We start from the raw sequence: 22,868 nt of genomic DNA on the forward strand, positions 1-22,868 counted from the left end.
TGTAGGCTTTCTGTAAATAGAAAAAGATAGTGATCCATCTGAAAGGCAGATGACTAATGTGTCAAGAAATGGTAAACAGTTATTTGATTCTTTTTCTACTGTGAAGTGAATTTTGGGGTGTTGGCTGTTTAGGTAGGTGACAAAAGCATCCAAAGTGTCTTGTCCATGGAGCCAGATGGCAAACACATCATCTACATAGCATAACCACACTTGTGGCTTGTATGAAGCTGTGGTAAGTACTTTGTTTTCAAAGTGTTTCATGTAAAAATTTGCTAATGGAGGAGAGAGTGGGGAACCCATAGCAGTACCATTAATCTGTTTGTAGAATCCCCCCCCCCCCCCGTGTAAAGTAACCTGCATTCATGGTAAATTGAAATAATTCAAAAATATCTGGTGGAAATTTAGACCTGATTAAATCAAGAGTGTCTATAAGTGGTACATTGGTAAATAAAGAGGTGACATCGAAACTAACCATTATGTCTGAATCTTTTAGGATTAGATTTTTAACCAGTGTTTTGAAATGGATTGAATTTTTTACAAAAGTAGAGGAGTTGCCAGTAATGGGGGCAAGCGACTTGGCTAAATGCCAGGCCAGTTTATATGTGGGACTATCTATGCTATCAACTATGGGGCATAGGGAAATATTAGTTTTATGGATTTTTGGTAATCCATAAATACGGGGTGGTTTAACATGAATTGGTTTTATTTTCCTGATGATTTCTTTTGGCCATGATGTCACTTTTTTCAATAATTTTCAGACTTTTTTCTTTTGAGACATCGTAGGGTCTCGATGTATAATTTGATATGTGGAACTGTCACATATGAGATCTTGCATTTTTCTGTTATACTCTTCTTTATTCATGATAACTGTCTGTTGCATTTTCTTTATCGGCTTTTGTAATAATAATACTTTTATTATTATATAACTTTTTTAGGGCAGTTATTTGCTTACATGGCATATTGCTTTTTGGAGGCTTAGCCTTGTTTATAATACTTGCTATATCAAGTCGCACGTTATTGGCCATTGCTGGTGGAAGATCGTGGATACCCCGTTCTACTTTCATCATAATTTCTAGTTTAAGAATTTGTCGCTGTTGTTGTAGGAGTTCATATTTCTTTAGGTGTTTGATTTTTACTTTTGTGAATTCTTTTTTTGCTGCAACTTCGGGGATGTGCTGTAGGACAGTCCATATTTCAGGATTTAACACGTTGATTAGTTCTTGTTGTAGAGCTGTATAGAGCTGTTTAGCTTACTAAGCTCTATGCGAGTAGCGGTGATTTGTTCTCGAAGAAGCGCTAAACTTGCCCGTCGATAAATACGATGTGCTTTTGCCGATTGCAACTTTTCTTTGAATTTCAGAAAAGATGGAATGATATCGTTGTTGCGGCATCGTTTAAGGAAGGGTAACCTGTTCAATTTTCTGGACAATTTCTGGACGTGGCAGACCATGCTTTGGACACTCCTTCACACAGGATTAGATGGAGGAAAACGAATGTGCTATTTAGGAGTCATTATAGATCTGAAAGATTATTTTTGGAGTCAGCAATGGCTTTGAAGAATTCTCCCAACCTTAACAAATATGGTTGCTTTATTTGCCAAAAATTTGGGAGACGGTTATCCTAAGAAAAACTCCTGGATAACTGCGTTTTTTTTTTTTTTTTTTTTTTTCGTTAGAGGGTGCCAAAAAATAGGACTTAAGATCTTTTGTCTTTTGCAATTATATTGTTTCACTTACTCACTGTCGCGTTTACAAGTGTGTTGTGCTCTGATGATGCTGAATTGAAAATCAGCGAAATATATGCGTTAATAAAACATCTTTGTTGATAAAAGTGTTTGTAGTGTTGTTAATACCGTGAAAAATAAGTCATGAATAACCATCAACACCTAAGCTTATCTGTTAGATTGATGAAAAATATGGTTTAAAGATGAACAGATTGTTATGTTTACAGAATTCCAGCAGTCTTTCATCTCTTTTATTTCTCTTATCCACTCCAAATTTGCCTATCACATCTTTCAGATCTCCAAATCTTGGCATTTGTTTTGTCAATAAGGTCCTATAATTGCTGGGAAAGTATCTAATTCTTCATCTTCATGTGATTGATCCAGAGCATAAATTTGGATAACCCTTTTTTCTTTTCTTTTTAATCTAATTGTTATAATTCTTGGACCATGTGGTTCTAAGGTTAAGATGGAGTTCTGCAAGTCATTACTGACTAATACTGAAACCCCTCTCTGTGGATGTTCTCTTCTCTTCCTGAGTAAAATAGTCTTCCATTCTTGAAATTTACCATGCCTTCTCCTGGCCAATGTGTTTCATCAATATCTATTATATCCTACTTTATGTTCAATTGTTAGGAGGTGGATTGTTTTTTGAGCTGACCACATAGCATATAACTGGAAGCACATAATATATAAACAGTTGCATTGGCTGCTATTGCAATGGTGGTATTATCTTGGCTCTGTAATGATTCTCTATTCATAAGGATTTTTGGCAATTTTAATGCAGCAGGTTAACCACTTCTCTGCTGCATTTGACTTCTAGCTATAGCTGGGCATGGTGAGAGAGAGAAGGCAGATTCCCACTGCAAGAGAACGAACAGAAGTAAGATAGGAAAAGTTCATCCCTAGCCCTCGAATATTCTAACAGCAATGGGGAAAGGAGTAAGAATAAAAGAAAGAAAGAATAGTAGGGACCAGTCTACAGATAATATAACAGATGTATATTACGTGAAGTAAGACATGGTTCAGCATCAAGTACCTTGGGTTTGCCACTCCCATACTCATTAAAGTGAGCTCTTGAGATAAGAGTTACTTTTAATCAATTATTTTTTTAATCAATCTTTGGAGCAACAAGAACTGCTGAAGATGGGAACTTATATCTGTATTCTTATTTAATCCATATAAATTAAAAAGAAATATCTATAACCAAAATGTAATTTTGTGAAGAGGGTTGCTTGCAAAATTACTTTCTAAAGTAAATTTTTACGGTATCACCACCACCTCTGCAGTGCAATTATTTCATTGCTTTCTACAGCTGTATTTACTAAATTTATAATATACAGTAAACAGAATTTATAATAGTCAAAAAGATTATTATATGTCTATTTGCTAAATCAATGGATGATATCTTTATCAGTCTGAAATTACTGTTATGCCTGTAAAATTAATATGGAGTGAAATATTTTCTTCATAGCTACAACCAATATTTCAGTGAACTTATTAAAACTAGATCCTATATTACATTAGAAATGAGTTGACTGCAACTAAATGCTAATTTTGGATCTTACTGATGGATCCAACATTAGAACCCAGTTGTAGTTTAGGTAATAAAATATTATGTAATATCTTTAATATAAGAAAATATTGAGAAGAAACATAAATACATATATGAAATATCATGATACCTGGGAACAAAAGTAGAGTAAATCATATAGTCCTTGTTCAGCTAGCAGTCTAATTGTAAATTCTTCATCATAATAGAGATTTTCTTTCAGGAATTTTCTGTAGGAGATTAATTAATGCTATTTCACAATTTGATATAAATTTTGTATCAATAAATAAAGTGCAAATATCTACTTTTATTAAATATAAAGAATTAAATACATTAAGTATAAACTATCTACAATACAACTGTAGATAATTTAAAAACCTATCTGCAATTGTAATTGTAAAACAATTTTTGTTTATCGAGTTTTCTAATCATCTACTGAATTTGAGATTATCACACATCATCATCCTGACATGTACCCTCAGGGGCTCACTAATCATAAAATTGGAAATAAAACTAAATGTGAGAGCTACAAAGGAAATTTTTTAATTGAGTGAACTAGGAAAGATTTTTCTAAGCATACTTAAGAAAATGTTAAGGAAAAACTGTTGAAGAACAAGCACAATTACTAAGACAGAGTTGCATGATCAGATTTTTTTTTTCTTCTAGAACAAAGAGTCAAGAAATCATGACAATACAATACAGTTTAAGTTTCATTGTTCTTACAAAGGCACATGGGAAGGGAAAAAAACTGTTCAAATCTTTAACACTGTATCGAGTAAATTGAACTATATCCAGAAATGATGCAGAGTTTACACAGTTCCAAGTGAGCTATTAGAAACTGAAGGATATATTAATAGTTTGCTATTAAATAAATTCTAAGGTATGGTTGTTTGTTATGCACTATCCCTACTGTTATTTATAAAGTACACTGACCATATCATATAGGAAAATTGTATTAAAGCTGATATTCAACTGAAAATATTAATCTTAGTTTAGAACTATGAATATGATGTTATCCTCATAAATAACTGCCCTGACAAACTGGATATATAATTCAGCATTACAAAATTAAAAACTATGAAAACAAGCACAAAAAAAAAAAAAAAAAAAAACAGTAGATACAAGAACAGAGCTTCTAGAACAGATATCATATTTTACCTTTTTGGGCAAAAACTTTAACTATGATGTTCAATAAGTATGGAAACAGATAACAGAATAAAATAGTCCAGTTGGCTGAGTGGTTAGCATACTCTTTCTCCAACCATCAAACTGCAGATTGAATCCTGCCATGGGCATGAATGTTTGTGTATGTCTTTAGGGAGGATAAGAATTTTGTCGAGTAAGACATCATTGCCCTGCTTATCAGAGGCTTGAAGTGGTTTGAAAATATTCCGTTCTTAGTCTATAGAGCAGGGTTTCTAGATTATGTAAAAAATTAAATTTAAACAAAATCCAAAATAATTCTTAACCCACCAAAAGTACTTAATTGTATTACAAGTTTATCAATTTTTGTAGCTGGGAATTACACACACACACACATAAAAGTAAGGCTGGTATGATGGGAAGCTTACCACATAAATATACACAGCCTGGAATCAAATCGATGGACACCACAGTGTGAGGAACGAACAGTCATGGCACCCACTTGAATAAGATGTAGGACTCCTTTCGCTGTGACTACTGCAGTAATCCTACAGAGCATACTTTCCACAAGGGTATGATAGTGATCAGCTGGAATTTTGGACCATTCTTCCTACATGTAATAAGGTCCTGGACTGTTGTGGGGCAGAAGTCCCTTGACCTCACCCAATGCACCAGTTCATCCCACAGATGTTCACAGTAGGGTTGAGATCATGGCTCTGTAGAGGCCAGTCAAATGTGGTGACATTCATGTCCACAAACCACACAGTTATAGCAGCAGCCTTATGACACAGTGTATAAAGCTTGCTGAAAGAGACAAGGATCAGTTCCATAGAAACACTAAAATAGGAAGCATTGCATTGTCCAGAATGTTCAGATATCTCTCGGAGCTCAATGTACTTGGCACTACAAACAGAAGTTTGAGGATAAACCAGCAAAAACAGCACCATACCATCACACTGCCACCTCTGAATTTCATAGCTGGGATTACGCACTCTGGTAAGAGTTGCTCACTTGGACATCTGTTTGGTAGAGGGTGTAACATGATTCGTTGTTCCTCTATAACACAGCTTTTCAAGCTTCCACGCCTGTTGTACATGCTCTTTGCGCCACTGAACAAGATGCTGCATGTTGCTTTGAGTAATATGCAGTGTCTTGTTCAGTGGCACAAAGAGCATGTACAGTGGGATGTGGAAGTTTGAAAAGCTATGTTATGGAACGAATGCTCCATAACAATGGCGAATGGGTGGTTTTTTACATATTATCCTTTGTAACACCCTACGGTCAAGTTCGGTGAGCATGGTGGATAGTCCATTGCGGTTAGCACTTGCAGTTGACTCCTTTGTCAACAATTTGAAAAACAGATTGGCTTGCAACATGGCATCCTATCACATCCTAGCCTCTTTCAAACTCCATCAGTTCTCTTCTCTCAGCCATTTCACCGAGAAACAGTTGCACTGACTTGGGAGCATCATATTCCTTCAATTTATACCAGCTAAAAACACATGACTCCTTACATGGCACAATGCACCTTGCCCATGGGAGGTATCCATTGATTTCTTTCCAAGCAGTGTATAAAAACTATAGAAATTGGCTAGAATACCAAACTAGCAGTAAATCATAGATCTATAATAGATCTAGGATTTGTGTTACAATTTTCTTTTATATATTGATCCCACACTCAAGAAGTGGAAAAATCTATAAACACAACTGTGCCATGTGTGGTAGTGCAAGTGAAGCTTGAGAAAGAAGTTGACTGGCATTTTTCTTGCAGAGTTGCAGATTGTAGTTGTCTGGGCATGCTTAATGAGGAAGGCTGTTCCAGAGGTATATGGAATAAAAAAAGGAAGAGGGAGAAGCAGAGTCAGTGTATTTTATGCAGTTGTATACTGAAAAGAGACATTGATCAGTTGCAGTTTTAACAGGCTCAACAGAAAGTGAAGGAATAATGGCTGTGTGTTCACTGGAGCAATGACCAGGACAGTACCTATAGAACAGACAACAAGCTGATACACTGCCTCTATGAGATAGAGGTTGAAAGTGAGTGTGTAAGAGACAACTGTCTATGAGCTGAACTGCTCTCTCTCTGGATAGCATTGAGAATTTTTAGGGAAGTTTTAACTGTGTACCACCCCAAACGCGAGCAGTATTTTAAGGATGGGAAGATTTGGGATTTGCAGAGTAACTAGCTAGGTAGATAAAATATAGCATGTTGAAAAAACTGCTAAAGAGAATATCTAGTTTTTTATATGTTACTGATGTGAAACAGGACTGGAGATCATATATAAAAATGTGGAGAAATATTAAAGGACATCTATAAATAATAATATTACGAATGAAAAAGATAGATAGATAGAGCTTGAAATTATTAACACTTCATTTTTTTTTAAAATGTGAACAGTACATTAATATTACTACTAGAGTGCTAAATTATCCAGAAACCCTACTTTAGGGACCAAATGTGGAAAACTTTTTCATATTATTTGAGGCCTCCAGTAAGAAGAATGATAATCTCACACCAGGCAATAAAAATTCATATAACACTTAATGGTATTTACAAACATCAATGTTCAAACCAGGATCTTTGCCAACTAGGTCAGGAAGGGTAATCTAAGCTAATCACATCAACAAAATGAAAAAGTTTAGTAAATAATTTTGTTTGAAGCAAAACTGGGAAAAAAGAAATTTGGAGTTTGGATGTTTTAGTACGAGAATTGTTTGAAAAGTTTGGTAAATTTCCAATAGGTGGTGACACAATTCGTTTATTCATACCAGTGTCGACATGTATCATCTTTTTCATGACCCCTGGCAAAATTTCAGCCATGTATGACACGTAGTTCTCGTTTGGCAAACATTTAAAATGACAGTGTTCACATTTTTCATAAAAATGGAGCAAAACGAGTTTCATGCAGTGATAAAACACTTTTATTTGAAGAAGTGGACGGCCGTGCAGATCAAAGCCAAGTTAGATGCAGTTCATGGGGACTCTTCACCAGCATTCAAGACTATTTATTTTTGTAAATTTAGTTTAATCCTTTATCCAAGTGTGTGCAAACAAAGTTTTTGCCTGAAAGTATCTTCAGGACTGGAGTAAAGTGGTACAACACTGGGCAACTCCTTGCAAAGGTAGAGCAAGCTACCAACACTCCTATCTCAGTATCTCCCACAATGCAAAACACATCTCCTTGCGGATGTGTATAATGTTATGCATTAAGGGAAGGGTCACTACTCAGACTAGTTTCGACTTTTATTGAGGTCTCTTCAGTGGGAGCCAGGCCCAAGTGGAGATACCAAAGCTGAAGCATTAGCAAGGTCATCTCCTCCTACAGGAGCTGCCAAACGGTGTGCCACCTTTTTATTAAATTACTCTGGATTTAGAGAAAGATTTTAAAAGTTTATTTATCACTTGGTTAGACTATAATAAATTTAGTTTAATCCTTTATCATTCTTTAACTTTATCTTTATAAATTTAGGATTAAACTAAATTTATTATAGTCTAACCAAGTTAAAAATAAACTTTTAACATCTTTCTCTAAATCCAGAGTAATTTAATAAAAAGGTAGCACACCATTTGGCAGCTCCTATAGGAGGAGATGACCTTGCTAATGTTTCGACATCTCCACTTGGGCCTGGCTCCCACCGAAGAGAACTCAATAAAGGTTGAAACTAGTCTGGGTAGTGGCCCTTCCCTTAATGCATAACATTATACATATCTGCAAGGAGATGTGTTTTGCATTGTGGGAGATACTGAGATAGGAGTGTTGGTAGCTTGCTCCACCTTTTCTGCAAGGAGTTGCCCGGTGTTGTACCACTTTACCCCAGTCCTGAAGATACTTTCAGGCGCAAAATTTGTTTGCACACACTTGTATAAAGGATTAAACTAAATTTATTATAGTCTAACCAAGTGAAAAAATAAACTTTTAACATCTTTCTCTAAATCCAGAGTAATTTAATAAAAAGGTGGCACACCGTTTGGCAGCTCCTCTAGGAAGAGATGACCTTGCTAATGCTTTGGCTTTGGTATCTCCACTTGGGCCTGGCTCCCACTGAAGAGAAACTAGTCTGGGTTGTGGCCCTTCCCTTAATGCATAACATTATACATATCCGCAAGGAGATGTGTTTTGCATTGTGGGAGATACTGAGATAGGAAGGTTGGTAGCTTGCTCCACCTTTGCAAGGAGTTGCCCGGTGTTGTACCACTTTACCCCAGTCCTGAAGATACTTTTAGGTGCAAACTTTGTTTGCACACACTTGGTTAAAGGATTAAACTAAATTTATTATAGTCTAACCAAGTGAAAAATAAACTTTTAACTATTTATTTTTGGATGAATGAGTTTAAACATGGTCATAAGTTCATCGAAGATGAAGCGCACTCCGGACACCACACTGACGTCACTATGAAGGAAATGATGATAAAATCCATGGTATTGTTATGGAAGACAGGCGAGTGAAAGTGCATGAGATTGGTGAGATTGTAGGCATCTCGACAGAACAGTTGTATAACATCCTGCACGAAAAATTGCAGATGAAAAAGCTGTTTGCACAATGGGTGCTGCGATTGTTGATGGTCGATCAAAAACACATGTGAAAAGACATTTCAACGTGGTGTTTGGCGATGTTTAATTATAATTTGCATAATTTTTTGCATCACTTCGTGACTGTAGATGAAACCTGGATCCACCACTACACACCTGAATCCAAGCAACAGTCAAAACAGTGGACAATGCCTGGTGAAAGAGCACCAAAAAAAGCGAAGACCATTTTGTCAGCTGAGAAGGTGATGCCCACTGTTTTTTGGCATTCCAAAGGAATTATCATGATAGACTATTTGGAAAAGGGTAAGACAATAACAGTTGGACTATTTAAAAAAAGAATTGAAGAAAAAACAGCCAAGATTGGCACACAAAAAAAGTGCTCTTTCATCAAGACAGTGCACCGTCCCACACATCAGCCGTCGCAATGGCAAAATTGCACAAATTGAGGTTCAAATTGGTTTCACATCCACCATATTTGCTGATAATGCAAAGTTGGGTAGTGCAATAAAAAACCAAGCTGATGTTGAGAGTTTGCATGATGATTTAAATAAGCTGGCAAGATGGGCAAGAGATAATGGATATCAGTTCAATGTGGAAAAGTGTAAAGTCATGCATTTTGGGATTAAAAGATTACCAGCTGTATACCACATTCATGAAACGGTACTTCAAGAGATTGATGAGGCTAGGGACATGGATGTGTTGGTGGATAGGGAGTTGAAATTCAGAGGGCACACATTGCTAAGTTGTCCAAGATAGTACATAGGATTACTTGGCTACTGAAGAACACTCTAACATCCAGAAATAAAGAAGTTATTATTCCTCTATATAAGACATTGATACTTCCACATCTGAATTATTGTGCTCAAGTCTGGTCGACTGGATTCCTTGGAGATGAGAAAGTTGTGAAGAGGAGTTCAGATGAGAGTGACTAAGTTGATGAGTGGTGTAAAAAATGCTCCCATTGATAGATAGAAAGTTTGTGGATTACAGAGGTTGGTTGATAGGCAAAGAAGAGGGGATATGATAGAAACATTTAAATTACTGAAAGGTTTTTGTAAGAATGACGCAGGGGAAATATTTCAGCTGTGTGATAGTGATGGAAGAACAAGAGGTCATCCCTGGAAATTAAGGAAGAGTGTGGTTAACAAGGGTGTGATAACTAGATTTTTTGCTTGGAGAGTGGTGAATTAATGAATGCATTGCCTGACTCAGTTGTGAGTGCTTCGTCTGTTAATGAATTCAAGAAGAGGTATGATAGATATTGTTTTGAAAGTTTTGGGCCTCCCACAATTAGTCTTCTGACTCCATGGACCTGTATAATAATAATTCTCCAGACTTGGCCCTGTGTGACTTCTTCTTGTTGTTCCCAAACTTAAAAATTCGGCTCGGTGGGAAAAAAGTTTCTTCAAACGAGGATGCAAAATTTTTTTGCATCCTCGTTTGCAAAATTTTGCAAAATTTGACAAATCCTACTTTTGCAAAATTTGACAAATCCTACTTTTTAGATGGGATGAAAAAATTGGAAACTCGCTGGACCAAATGTGTAGACCTCTATGGAGACTATGTTGAGAAATAAAGGTGATTTTCCAAACAAATGAGTTTAACTTATTTTTTTACCAAACTTTTCAAACAACCCTCATATATGGAAAAATAAAACTGATCAAATCAGAAACTTGACAAATAACAGGGAAATTTGGAAGGAAATTGGGATAGGTAATTAGTAATGACATAACTGCTGTACTTTCACAGTATCAGCTACAACTCTCAAGGGTCTAAATTGCAAAATGATGGAAGACTATACAGATGAAACTATGCTGGTTACATAATAAGCAATTTATGAGAAGACACTAGCACCATTTATAAATCAACTGAAGAAGATTAAATATAACAAAACTTGAAGAGCAGCAAGATGAGGCCACCATTCTCAAAGAAAACAAAACCATTTCTAAAAAGTTAAATCCACATGTAACTTTTTAAATCACTGAAATATTTTATCAATTTTAAATCCAAATGTTTTTATCTGCTTATTTAAGAAAAACAGCAGGCAAACAAACAAAATTTTGTAATGAAAATCCAAAGTTTCTGATTTCACATAGGTTATTCTTTAAAAAAAAAATCATGTTACCTTCAAATTAAAAATCAATAATGATGTACTAATTTAAGCTACTTCCAAAACAAGTATACAAACCTAGCATCAGACAACTTTTAAGAGTTAAAAAATTAAGATATTTTATTACCTACACAGTACACATTGCAAACATTTATTTACTGTCTTCAGTTCAAGCAAGAATATTTCTTATAACTTCTACTTATGAAGATGTGTTTACTTTTATGTGATCCATTCTGATATAAAACACAACTTTAAAACCATACATAAACTTAATTTATAAAAATAAAATCAACTTGAATCAAAAACTAGTTTTTCTCATTGACAGGATGAAAAAACCCAGCTACCTCCACATGAGATTGCTAACTCGCTATCAGTTGGAAAAGCCTATAATAAAGGTTATTCAAGTCATAGATGAGATTCAAATCTAGGTGAAAGAAAGAGAAAGAGAGAGAGTGCATAATAGGAGGGATGCTAGGTACTCAGTTTTATCTTCCATACCATGATCATAAACTGAATGACTCTTCTAAACTCGGAGATAAGAAAACAGTATGTTACTTATTTCAAACAATTGGCAAATAAAACTCTGAAACAGTAATTACCTAAGTGCATTAGTAATAGCAAGCCGCTCCTGTTGTTTTTCTAAAATCTGCTGGGTAAAACAGTGCAGAGCAATGTTGGCAAAATGGCCTTTATCGGGAGATGCTATTTCCACACTTTTTGTTGAAAAAAGAACTTGGATGTAAGCTATCAGCTCTGATAAATATCCATATCCCATGAAATGTGCCACTCGTTTGAGTTGTGGACACTGAAAACAAAAACAAACAAAAAAAAAAGAAAAAAAAAGGGATCAATAATAAATTTACAGACATTCATCAATTAACCCCCCCCCCCCCATTTTCTTATATGATTCCCAATTCATGAAAGTTGTAAGTCTATAGTAAATTAACTCCATGTGGACAAAGTTTTATTTTTCTTTTATTGAAAGATTTATATTAAAAAAATATATATTCTTAATTTTTTTTTTTTTTTTTTTTTTACCATGAGAGGGAGAAGATGGTTTGACATGGAGATTTTTGGTGCTGAGAGATAAGTTATTTTTTGGAAGTATTTAGCAACAATTATATTATTTTTGCATCATTATATTCATGAATGTTTGTTTGATTAATAAGGGTAGTGCATGCTTAATTTTCTGATTTTCAAAAGTTTAATATTTCTTTTCTTGTACACTGTATTGTACATGATGGTACCAATGTGGAAAACAATGGTGGGTGATTTTAATGGGCATGATTATGTTCGCTGCTGTGCAAAATGTATGAACTTCACAGAATGAGAGTTTATGGAAGGAGAATGAAACTGGTGAGACTGTTTGTAAGAAGTGTTTTATGAGTGAATACCAGAAGTGTGAAGAAAGTAGGAAAAATGATAGCAGTGAGATGAAGGATGAAATGCATGATAATAGGAATGGCATAGTTAATGTTATAAGTGGTATGAGTGACTGCACAAATGACACTGAAAAATGAAGAGAATGACCAGATGGCCATAGAAAAGATGTTGTACTTATGTGGAGCTCTCCACAGAACAAAACATGAGATAGAGTAGTTGGAGAAATGCCTAGCAGATGGTATGACACAAAAGTAAAAGAAAGGGAGAGAAAGTAGAGTATGAAAAAGTGAAAGCATGAGAATAAGGATCAGAATTGTATGGTGATTCATTGATAACAGGAGTCCTTGAGGAGGGTGGGACGAAATTATGTTTTCCTGGTGCTAAGACTAAGGATGTCATGATGTGTAAGGATGTAGTTAGTTAAGGTGAAAAAAATTTAATTTTGGCTAGTAAAATGATTTAGCAGGTAACAAGTGTGGAAGACAAGAAGACATGAAAGAGTTGCTAGCATGTGAAAAATAAGAGTGAGAAAGTAAAGTTTGAGTCTGTAGCCACAGTATGATAGAAATGAGTTGAGACAGAGAGGTAGGATTTCAAATGACTCTGTGGGGAGATTGTGCATGAGGAATTGTGAGGAGTTTGTGGATGTGTGGAATGAGTTTGATGAAAGGAAGTATTTATATAAGGTGGATAGCTTACATCTGAATAGGTGTCAGAAGTCTTGAGAAAATGTTGTTCGGCGAGGTTTCCAAGATGAATTTTTAACGGGATGTAACTGAGCATGGGTACAGGCAATCTAGAGGTTAGTAAGTGGTTGTTAACTTTAGTCGGTTAAGTGACACAAGGCGTAAAGGAGATTGTTGGAAGGGATACTGCAGTTTATGAATACTAATGCCAGAAATATATGAAATATGGGAGAGGAGTTTTTGGGGAAACTTGTGCCATAGTTTTATCATAAATTATTTACATGTGAACACAAAAAGTAATATTTATTAAGATTCATCCTAAGAAACCGCTGGATCCTACATCTATCTAATGATCTGTTTAGTATGCAATTCTAATTTTTTTTTTTTTTTTTTTTGGATGATAATATAAGTTATATAATTATTTTATAATCACTTTTATGATTAACCTTTTCTTCAGTGAAGCATAACGCTATTAGAGATTTAACATGTGGATCGTATTATTTTGAATAATTCAATTGTTTGCATTCTACCTTGTAAAAAATGTTGTTCAGGCCACTGATGATAGTTTGTTAGTTTCAAACTGAAATATTTGGCAGTATATTTAATAAATATTACTTCTTGTGTTCACGTGTAAATAATTTATGATAAAAAAGAGGAGACATGATAGAAGCGTTTAAGTTATTAAAGGGGCTTAATAGGATTGGCACTTTAGACTTTTTTCATTACATGGCAATAAAGAAGAGAACAAGGGGATCACCAGTGGAAGTTGTGTAAAGGTGTGGTTAGCAGGGATGTTAAGATTAAAGTTTTTGCTCAGAGGGTGGCAAACAGGTGAAATGGATTGTCAGAGGTGGTTGTGAGTGATTCATCAATGAATGAATTTAAAGAGAAATATGATAGGTATTGTGTGAATAATGGATCTGTCACAAAGAGTCTTCTGACTCAATGGAGATATATGTATGTTAATAATAATATACATTTTTTGTATTTTCCTAAATTTATTTTTATACAATCTGGAAAACATGCTCTAGAGACCAAACATGGAACTTTTTCAAGCTGCTTCAGGCATCCATGCTAATTACAGGATTTGAAGGCCCAAATTAGTTGGAGAGCAGAAATGATAAACACCTGGCCAACTAGGCTGACAATATTTTATAACATTTTTCAGTAAAGCACATGCATTTTTAGCAATCATGTAATGTGTTATTTCATCAAGTTCTCAATACCAACTGAAAATTGCAGAAGATTAAATCCAGGTTATAAAATGCTAAGAAAGCACATGAATGAGATATCAGAGTAGAGGTTATATAGCCTCTTAACAGCACACCTTTATATGATACATATGTTTATATTAATAATTGTTCTACATCTTTACTAATACAGTAAGAATAATTTTTTGTTTTTTCAAAACTATGAATTTACCAGCATAGCATAAATGATTTGGTGGTAGTTTCAAATTGTTTACTTATCTTCATAATATCTTAGTAAATAATGTCTGCTGGCCTGGTTATTTGAGTGGTTAGTACCTCTGTACTTCAATCAATATGCTGTGGATTCAAATCCCAGCACTGTGGTCATGAATGTTTGCAAATGTTTTTAGGTGGTAGATGAATTTCATTGCTCCAGTATGAGACCACTGCCATGCTTACTGGAGAGCCAAAGTGGCTAAAAAAAAAGTTCTGTGTTTGTCTGGAGAGCAGGGTTTTCAGACAAGGTAAAAAATAAACAAAAAAAATATATAAATAAATAAATAACTAATGAATAGAAAAAGAAATCCTTAGCCAACCCAGAGTACTAATGTACTACAGGTTTATAACCTTTTGTGGGTGGGATTCACATTAAAAAAATACTGAAATGTATACAGTGGATCAAAAAGCATTGCAATACGAAAATTTCACATATTTAGGTAATAACAGTCCATTAACTAGAACAGGGTGGTACATGGTTAATGAACTGAGTGAGGGGTGTTCTTTATAAAAGACAGCTTCACTGGATGAAGTTTTTTTGGTCATTTTCATAGTTAATTGGGTTTCAGAGTTACTCCACTTATTTTTTGAAGGAGAAAGTAAAACTCCACTCTCTATATATATTCTAAGTGAGCAATAAACAGTAAAAAATGTTTGGATGCCTACAGAAAAGATAATTTTTTTGATATTCTTCAGGTGGGGAGAAGTCAGTCATGTTCTTCTTAAAGAAAGAGTCAATTTTCACATGTTTCAGTTTCAACATCATATTCATAATAAATGCATATGGCTTAATAACAGCATCAATTCCTAAATGATGTCTTGAATTCTCTATCATTGTCAGGGTCATTACAGTCAGTTTGTATGTCTCATTAACATTTCCTTTAGATTTTGCACCATGAGGTTAATTGTAATTTCTATACAGACATACAGGGTCTGACATAACTTCTTCACTGATGTCAAGGATTTCTTCTTCAAATGACACTGCACAAGTTCCTTCATATTTCTTTTTTTTTTGCTCCCACCCAACCATAAAAGGTTTTTGTAACCCTATAGTACATTCATACTATAGGGCTAAGGATTTTTTTACTATTCTTTATTAATTTTATATATATATTTTTTGGTATTTTAATTTATTTTTTTTGTGTGTCAGGAAACTCTGCTCTAGAAATCAAGAACAAAACTTTTTCAAACCATTCAGGTCTACAATAAGCAGAGCAGTGGTCTCACACCAAGTGATAAGTTCATCTCCCATATAAGTGGGAGATGAACTTCATCAACGTTTCACTTTAGTTTATTTTTGTTGGTGGGTTTGTATCCTTCGACCACGATGTTTTCTATGCTACTCACAATGATTTCTGACTCATATTTTCCATGCCAATGTTAGCCTATAGTATCTCTAATGTTATAACTTTTCCAGAATTCTTTTTGTGTTGGCTTGCCATTGTTTTCCATCAGATGCCATGAACCACTGTTCTAAGGCATTGTTATTGCATTCTTCTTAAACTTTGCAATGACATTCTGATCATTGCATCAGAATGGTTGAATCAATAAGGTTATGTTCAGGGGAAAATTTTCACTTTTATGATTTCTGGAGAATAATGAAGGTCTAAGATACAAAATGCAGTGTTTATCAACAAACAGAAGAGCCTTCTTTGCAAAGTTCATAGTCTGAAGATGTCACCCTACTCCTTGCATAAAACAATAATAATAATTATTAGTAGTATTGGCATCTGACCTCCAATGAGTCGAACTCATCATGGGAGGTACATGCTATCACACAAAGCTCATCCAGCAATGCCTTAAAATGATTCAATGTGTCCACATTCACAACATACAGGCAATGTATTCCACTCATCCACCACTCTCCATGCATAACCTGCTCCTCACTGCTCTGCCAAAGCCTACTAATACAGTTTTCCAGGGGTATCCCTTCCCCTTTCCCATTCTATGAAAAATCTCTTCTATATCAACCTGATAACAATCCCCTGACCAGCTTATATATCTCAATCATCTTCCCCCCACTCCTCCACCACCTGTTCATGAGAATTTGCAATTTATATTCTTTCAAATCTGACTTCATACTGCAAATTCTAAAGACCACTGACCACTTTTGTGCATCTGGGAACTTTACAACATATCCACATCACTATGAAAACCCAGTGATCAAATCTGTGCACAATAACCCATATGAGGCCTGTATAACCAAACCATAACCTCTTTATTTCTGTACATCAAGGTCCTTTGCATCACTGCCATTATCTGACGCGACAACTTCACAACTTGTGCAAAATGGCCCCTGAATTTTAGGTCCTTGTCCACCACCACTCCCATATATCTCATCTCCTCTTCTTCTTCTTTTCTGCAGCTTCTCCCACTTAAGTGGGGTCACTATTGATAATGAGTCTCCTCCACACCTTCCTATCTTGGGCTGTCACCACATCCAAGTTCTTCATCCTCAAGTCCTCTTCTACCAGGTCCCGCCATCTCTTCTTTGGCTGCCCATGCTTCCGCCTTCTTTGCACATCCATCTGCATGACCCTTCTTCCCACATATTCGTCCTCCCTCCTCATCACATGACCAAACTATCTCAACCTTGCCTCCTGTATTTTCGCTCCTAAGTTCGTAACTTTCACTGTTCCCTGACATAGTCATTTCTCAGACGATCCTTCCTGGTCACACCGCACATCCACCTAAGCATTCTCATCTCTGCTACTTCCATCCTGCTGATGTTATTTTATCTCAAGGCCACAGCTTCTATAGCATATGTCATAGCTGGCCTCACTACTGTCCTATAGATTTTGCTTTTCAGATTGATCGGCACCCTCTTATCGCATAACACCCCAGCCATCTCCCTCCAGTTCCTTCAACCCGCTTGTATCCTGCATCCCACTTCCTTCTCAGCTCCTCCATCTTCTTCCACTGTTGAACCTAAGTATCTAAAGTCTCTCAGCTTCCTGATGACATTTCCTTCCAGCTCCAGATCGGTCTCCTTTCCGCCACCCACTGCGCAACACATATACTCTGTCTTACTTCTGCTAAGTGTCATACCTCTCTCTTCCAGTACTTTTCTCAATCTTTCCAGTTTAGTTCCCGCTTCTTCTCTTGAATCTGCACACAGCAAGATGTCATCTGCATACAACACTGTCCAAGGCGCATCTTCTCTCACCTCCTCTGTTACCACCTCCATCACAATATTAAACAGAAACGGACTTAATGCTGACCCTTGATACAAGCCAACTGTTACTTGAAAACTTTCTGTCTGTCCCAGACAGGTCCGAACACTTGTCTTCACATTTCTGTACATTTCCCGCAACAACCTGACATATTTCTCCGGCACCTTCTTCTCCCTCAGACACCTCCAGACTTCTTGCCTTGGCACTCTATCATATGCTTTCTCCAGATCAATAAATGCCAGATGTAGCTCCCTTTGTTTCTCTCGATACTTTTCCATCATCTGCCGTAACCCAAAGATAGCATCTGTTGTTGGTCTACCAGGCATGAAGCCAAATTGTTCCTTTGCAATCTCCACCTCCTTCCTCAATCTTCCATCAAGAACCCTTTCTAGGATTTTCATTGTGGGACATCAACTTTATTCCTCTGTAATTTTTACAGTCTTGTGCATCCCCTTTACCCTTGTAGATGGGGAGAAGAGTACTCTCTCTCCATTCCTCGGGTATATTTTCCTGTTGGCAAACTTTCATGAACAGGTCCCACAGCAGGCCAATTCCCTCTTCCCCCAGTGCCTTCCATGCCTCCACTGGAATTCTGTTGGGGCCCACTGATTTTCCATTCCTCATCCTCTTCATGGCCTCCATCACTTCCACTCTACTGATGTTCTGCACCATCCCCTCAGAAGGCTGCCCATTTCCTCTGTGAGTCCTTGCATTTTCCTCATTCAAAAGTCTCTCAAAGTATATTTTCCATCTGTTTCTTATGTCCACATCCCTCCATAATACTCTTCCTTCAGCGTCTTTGATCTGCCTCGCATGTAAGATGTCCTTTGCTGCTTTATTTCTACATTTCGCTAGTTGGTAAATTTTTGTCTGTCCTTCTTTTGTTTCTAATTGATCATACAGATCTTGATATGCCATGGCCTTCGCCTGTGCCACAACTCTCTTGGCTTCTTGCTTTCTGTCTCTCTGTACACCTCTCTGTCCTCTTCCACTCTTGACTCATCCCACTTCTGCTTTGCCTTCCTCTTAGCTGTCACTGCAACTTGTACATTATTATTCCACCACCAACCCTCCTTCTGCTCTCTAATCTTTCCAGATGTCTCACCAAGCACCTTGATTGCACAGCTCAGGATTACTTTTGAATTACACTGGCCAACAAAAAAAATTTTTTTTCCTACTGATTATGATCTGACACTTGTTTTTTACTAATTTGGGTGCGCTGATTTCAAATATCAAACCCATTTTTCTCTATCACGTCAGGTTTTTCCTCTATGGCATTTTCTTTTTGCTAATTTGTAAGTTTTTGTTAGTTTTTAGGAGGCAGTACTATTTAGAGGATCAAAAAAATCGATTTTTTAATATTATTTTATGAAAGTATGTACTTTTAAAAATCTGTTCCTAACTTTTTATCAAGACATTCGAAAAATTCCCGAAGATATAGCCTATTATTCAAAGCGGTGCGCAGATGAGAATCGAAGCGCTCACCGCTCTCGCTTGTTAGTAAACGAATAAATGCGTAAGAACCTGCAAGGCACAAACTGCCTAAAACAAATGAATGCTATATGCGTCATAGCGGATAACGAACGATCGAAATCAGTCAATCGTTAATCGATCGTGAAAGTATGATGAGCGCTTATAACGTTTCAATAAAGTCTCTAGTTTTTTTTGTCTTGTTAATTGCATGTTTGTCGGCAGTGAAGAAAATACCTCATGTCTACTACTCGAAATTGTGTCAATAGTGTAGATTCCTTCTGCTACATTTGTGGCAGCTTTACTGTTCCCAGTCAAAGGACAAATATCACTGATTTCATTAAGAAAGTGTACTTTGCATAATTTGACGTAAAAATTGCAGATCAGGAAAAGTCACAGGCTACAAATAAAGTGTGTAAGTCATGTGTAGAAAATTTACGACAGTGGAGCAAGGGAAAATGCCAAAAATTAGCTTTTGGCATTCCAATGATTTGGCTTGAACCGAAAAATCACGTAGATGATTGCTATTTTTGTTTAGTTCAGACTTCTGGTTATAATAAGAAGAATAAGAAAAAAATTGTGTATCCAAATCTCGACTCCGCAATTCGGCCAGTTGCTCATTCCAATGAAATAGCCGTGCCAATTTATAAAGGACTTCCTTTACTTGAGAACGAGCATGATCGGGATATGCCAGATGTTCTTGAGGAGCAAAACCCGGATGTTGATTTAGACAATGAAAATTTAATTTCTAGTTCTGGACCGCAACGTTTTACTCAAACGGAATTGAATAACTTAGTAAGAGATTTGGGCCTATGAAAGGAATCATCGGAATTGTTAGCTTCAAGATTAAATGAAAAAAACTTACTGGAGCAAGATGCGAAGATAACTTTTTATCGTAGCAGGGAAAGTAATCTTGTACAATATTTTAAACACAAGTGTGGGTTTATTTACTGAAACAATGTGTCAGGTTTACTAACTGAAATGAGTGTTGTACAATATCATCCAAATGAGTGGCGTTTATTTATCGACAGTTCAAGCAGAAGTCTCAAGTGTGTCTTACTACACAATGGGAATGTATATGGCTCAATTCCTATTGGCTATTCAGTCCACTTAAAGGAAACATATGAGGACATTAAAAAGGTTCTGAAGTTATTAAAATATACAGACCATAACTGGATCATCTCTGTGGATCTTAAAATGGTGAACTTTTTACTTGGCTTTCATAGAGGATATACAAAGTTTCCGTGTTTTCTATGCTTCTGGGATAGTCGAGCTAGAAACCAACACTGGAGTCAGAAACACTGGCCTCTTAGAATATCCTTAAATGTTGGAGAACAGAATGTTATAAATCAACCTTTAATCGACAGAGAAAAAATCATTTTTCCACCTCTACACATCAAACTAGGTCTTATGAAGCAGTATGTTAAAGCTTTAGATTTACAAGGTGACTGTTTCCAATACATACGTGAAAAATTTCCACGACTTAGTTATGAAAAAATTAAAGCCGATGTATTTGATGGACCGCAAATTAGATCTTTAATGAGAAACCCAAATTTCATCAACTCTATGAACGAAATTGAGAAAGAGGCCTGGACTTCATTTACTATGGCTGCGAATAATTTTCTTGGAAACAAAAAAGCGTGCAATTACAAAGATCTAGTGGAAACAATGCTTGAAAATTTCCAGCACCTAGGTTGCAACATGAGCATAAAGCTTCATTTCCTATACAGTCATCTTGATAGATTTCCCGAGAATTTAGGTGCTGTAAGCGATGAACAAGGCGAAAGATTTCATCAAGACTTAAAAACTATGGAAGATCGGTACCAAGGAAGATGGGATTCTCACATGATGGCCGACTACTGTTGGAGTATTCAAAGGGATTGCCAAAACAGAACACACAGCAGAAATTGCTACAAACAAAAATTTATTCCCTGAAACTCATGTGTAAGTAAAATTGTTATTTTTTTATAAATATTCTTGTAATTTTTAATGAATATTGTTAAGTAGTTATGTATCTAATTATCGGCCTCTCTCTCTCGCATTCAAAGTGCCAGTACATGCCGTTGCAGGTTCTTACGCATTTATTCGTTTACTAACAAGCGAGAGCGGTGAGTGCTCCGATTCTGATCTGCGCACCGCTTTGAATAATAGGCTATATCTTCGGGAATTTTTCGAATGTCTTGATAAAACGTTAGGAACAGATTTTTAAAAGTACATACTTTTAGAAAATAATATTAAAAATTCGATTTTTTTGATCCTCTAAATAGTACTGCCTCCTAAAAACTAACAAAAACTTACAAATTAGCAAAAAGAAAATGCCATAGAGGAAAAACCTGACGTGATAGAGATAAATGGGTTTGATATTTGAAATCAGCACACCCAAATTAGTAAAAAACAAGTCTCATATAAAAGTCAGCAAAAATTGTGTTGGACTGTGTTATGTTTCCACCAATCTTGTACACTTTCCAGTTCATCCAAAATCCTCTCTAAAATCCTCTCCCTAAAACTATTCCTCACACTCTCCTCTTTTAAGCGAAACCACTTAATTGTCTTCATTCCATGGCATCCAGAGGTTCTTCATCAGTTGTATATCTCCTCTACCTCCTTTAAAGTTTTCCCACCAAGTGTATAATTTGCATCCCATCATTGCTTACCAAATTTCAAACTTTACACTTTGCAATACTGAAGTGACAGTTCAACTTACCTGCCCATTCATACAATCTATTGAAGTCCTTGTAAGGCCATAACATCTGCTAGACTCTGCACTGCTCTCTCCAATTTGTATCATCTACAAACAGTTGTATATCAACAGTTAAACCCATCCCAATATCATTGATATACAAACTGAACAACTGTCCCAATACTGACCCCTGTTGCACACCACTAGTGACTTTCCTCTTCTGTAATACTGCACACCCATATACAACTTTCTGATACCTATCTGACAGCCAGTCACCAATTCAACTCACCCATCTCTTATTCAATCCTATCCGTTTCAGTTTATTTAACAGTTTGTCATGTGGCGGTCTATCAAAAGCTTTTGCAAAATCTAAGTATACCACTTATATGCATCTAATTTGTCCAAGACATTTATCATTTTGCTATAGTACATAAGTAATTAGTAAAACATGATCTCCCTTATACAAGCCTCATACTGACAACCACAGAGAATACTACTCTTATCAACCCATTTCTGTATCTTAGTTCTCACCTCTCTTTCTCTCTCTCTAGTACCTTAACCACAACTCCAGATATACCGAATGACCTATAATTTGTAGCCACAGCCTCATCAACACCTTCACGCAATATCTCAAGCTGTCATCTAAGCTTTTCACCACCTTTACGCAGTGGAACAATTTAACTTCTTTCCACTCTCTTGGAACATTTGCTGCTGTTGTAGGACTCTTATTAAACAGGAATGCCACTGCCAATTCCCTGGCACATGCCCTTCAGACACACACACACACACACACACAGTGATATGTCATCAAGCTTTTTTATTTCCTCATACATCTCTTGTTCACTCACAATTAAGTCATCCTCTCCTATGTCCTTTACATTTGAGCTTTTCATGATTTCAGCTTGATGAGGGATCAAACACCCTTATAAATTTTTCACTGAATATCTCAAATA

At 36.1% G+C, this 22,868-nt stretch overlaps 1 protein-coding gene across 2 annotated transcripts in view; it reads right to left on the reverse strand.

Moving 5' to 3' along the window:
• The window catches only part of LOC150101832 (uncharacterized), a 572,233-nt gene that overhangs the window by 411,342 nt on the left and 138,023 nt on the right, over positions 1 to 22,868 (reverse strand). For both annotated transcript variants that reach the window (XM_090400015.1, XM_090400014.1), the window contains exons 7-8: positions 11,657 to 11,862; positions 3,406 to 3,502 (exon numbers count right to left, since the gene is read on the reverse strand). In XM_090400015.1, the coding sequence (XP_090256141.1) occupies positions 3,406 to 3,502; positions 11,657 to 11,862 (303 nt within the window). The remainder of the gene's footprint in view (positions 1 to 3,405; positions 3,503 to 11,656; positions 11,863 to 22,868) is intronic.

Source organism: Typopeltis vanoorti, chromosome 11 (assembly GCF_054136105.1).
Source record: "Typopeltis vanoorti isolate ZY-2024b chromosome 11, IOZ_Tvanoo_1.0, whole genome shotgun sequence".
Lineage (NCBI taxonomy): Eukaryota > Metazoa > Arthropoda > Arachnida > Uropygi > Thelyphonidae > Typopeltis > Typopeltis vanoorti.